We start from the raw sequence: 2,063 nt of genomic DNA, 5'->3' as shown, positions 1-2,063 counted from the left end.
CTAGAACAAAGGCATATAGACAGACTTTGTATAGTCAATATTGCTCTCGGCAGACTCGATACGCTCATGGCACGTGCCAAAGATCTGGTCCCACAGGCGAGTCTGCTTGCCATAATTATGACTCTTCCTCCATCCTTTGCGGTGGTGAAGGTCATGATCCTCAATGACAATCTCGGCATTCATCCACTGCAGCAACCAGCTCAGTGTTGATGGCACTGTCATGTGGACACGAAGACCGCTGTGTCCAAAGACCTCCGCGAATGCGACGTATTGATGGCAGATCCACCACTCATAAAAGCCCATAGGAAGACCCATGAATTTGAGGCTCATGTAGGTCATGAACGGCACACCGACCATGTCGAAGAACTCTTGCTCGTGGTCTGCATAAGCAGCGAGGAGGGGGTTGGGGTGTTTCGTGAGATGGTGAGTGCGATGGTACTTCCAGAGGAAGCTAACGTCGTGCATAATGCGGTGGTACCAGTAGAACCAGAAGTCAAGCACAATGCCATAGAGGCCGATCATTAGTGGGAGCCATGTCCAGTCCATGGCTATGGGTGCTTGGTTGTAGTAGGACAGATAGATCGCCATAACCAAGCGTGAGCCGGTCGTCTTGTAGAGCGAGGCGGTAACTTTCCCCACCCCAACATCGGGAATACCGTCGCGTTCATGCTGGTCACCGTCAAGAAAGCCATAGGTATGTCCGAGACGACGAAGCATTTTAACTTGGTGAATGACCGTCGCATTGAATGAGAAGAAGTATAGATTGAACAGAGCAAATGGGCCGAGGTTGTGGCCCATATATGAGATGTAGGCCTGGTTGATGGCGAGCGGAACAGCCGCATAAAAGAGAACCCAAAGGTTAAGAGACCACTGGGGCATATAAGGTAGCTTCTCCTGCTTGGAATGGACCGGCACTTCTTGATCAAGTGCAATGGGATGAACATTGAGCAGCTCCATCAGCCAGTGGCTGAAGCCCCATTCGTCCCGGTTGCCGGTACGCCATGTGGATTTCATAGAATCTTTTGGGTTGCCCGCAGAAGTCATGATGGCGGTATGATATTTTTGATACCATGGGATGCCTTTCCTCAGGAATTGAGGCCATGATGTTTTATACTATGTCTTTGGAGTTCGGACGCTCGGGCGAAAGACCTACCTTCATGTGAAGGATACCTTTCCATTGATAATTCCAAGCATCAAATAGCGGATCACTTTTCCCAACAAAATATCAGATGGACATAAAGGGTATCCTGACATCGATCATGGTGGGAGCCTCTTTCACCTAAAGAAGCAAAAGATAAACCTGGAGGGAAACTAAGTATTCGGCACATGAAGCCCGGCAGTGCATGTTGAACGCATGGAACGTGTAGACCCCGCATTACTGTGCCTCGGAGAGATGGAAAGCACCGAGGATCACCCGCAGATCGCATCTTCGCGTACCTGTCGCTTAGCAATCGCCAATCAACGATGGAGGGGATATTGGAGGGAGAAATTGATTGTCTGTTTGGGTCTGGAGATCTACAGGATACCTGAAGAAATGGTTGCGGCTTACCGCTTTCCAACCCAACAAGTTCGCATCAGTTTCCTTTCCAGGTCTAGACTGGCTCTCTTTTGAGTTTCCAGTTCAATCTACAGCATGTGATTGTCCGAGTTGTAGAACATTAGGCAGATATACAATTTCATAATAGTATTGTTAGACGTGGAGGAAACTGCCCTCCGAGTCAAGGCAATAAGAATGGTTGGGTTGAGGTTACATTGGGTCTGAGAAGATGAACCAGTATGACTGCACTAACTAACTAGTAGTCATAGGGTGAACACCGAGCTGCCTGAATTATACATTACCTGAACTGACTCTCACTTACAACAGCACTCTTTCACTCTTAGGGAATTGTAGACTCGTGGATGCTTTAGTCTCTTGCAGTAGAAAATTGATCCTTTGGTAAGTCCTCCAAGGCCAATGATGCTTTTCCTTGGCCTGATCAAGTCGCAGCCTGCTCTGCTCAGGAATGAATCCAGTGAGTTGTAGTCAGTTTATAGTCAAGTTATAATATTTATAATATCTCGTG

At 47.8% G+C, this 2,063-nt stretch overlaps 1 protein-coding gene across 1 annotated transcript; it reads right to left on the bottom strand.

The window, feature by feature from the left end:
* On the bottom strand, positions 1-1,044 carry AtWU_04258 (sterol desaturase family protein; the record flags this gene model as incomplete). The annotated part of the gene is made up of 1 exon (XM_035499369.1): positions 1-1,044. One exon carries the CDS (start codon positions 1,042-1,044, stop codon positions 1-3), a length of 1,044 nt encoding a protein of 347 aa, XP_035355262.1.
* Between the last annotated feature and the right edge of the window lie 1,019 nt (positions 1,045-2,063).

Source organism: Aspergillus tubingensis (assembly GCF_013340325.1).
Source record: "Aspergillus tubingensis WU-2223L DNA, scaffold_6, whole genome shotgun sequence".
Taxonomy (NCBI): Eukaryota; Fungi; Ascomycota; class Eurotiomycetes; order Eurotiales; family Aspergillaceae; genus Aspergillus; species Aspergillus tubingensis.
Note: the sequence above shows the minus strand (reverse complement) of the source record. Positions and strands in the feature narration are given on the sequence as shown.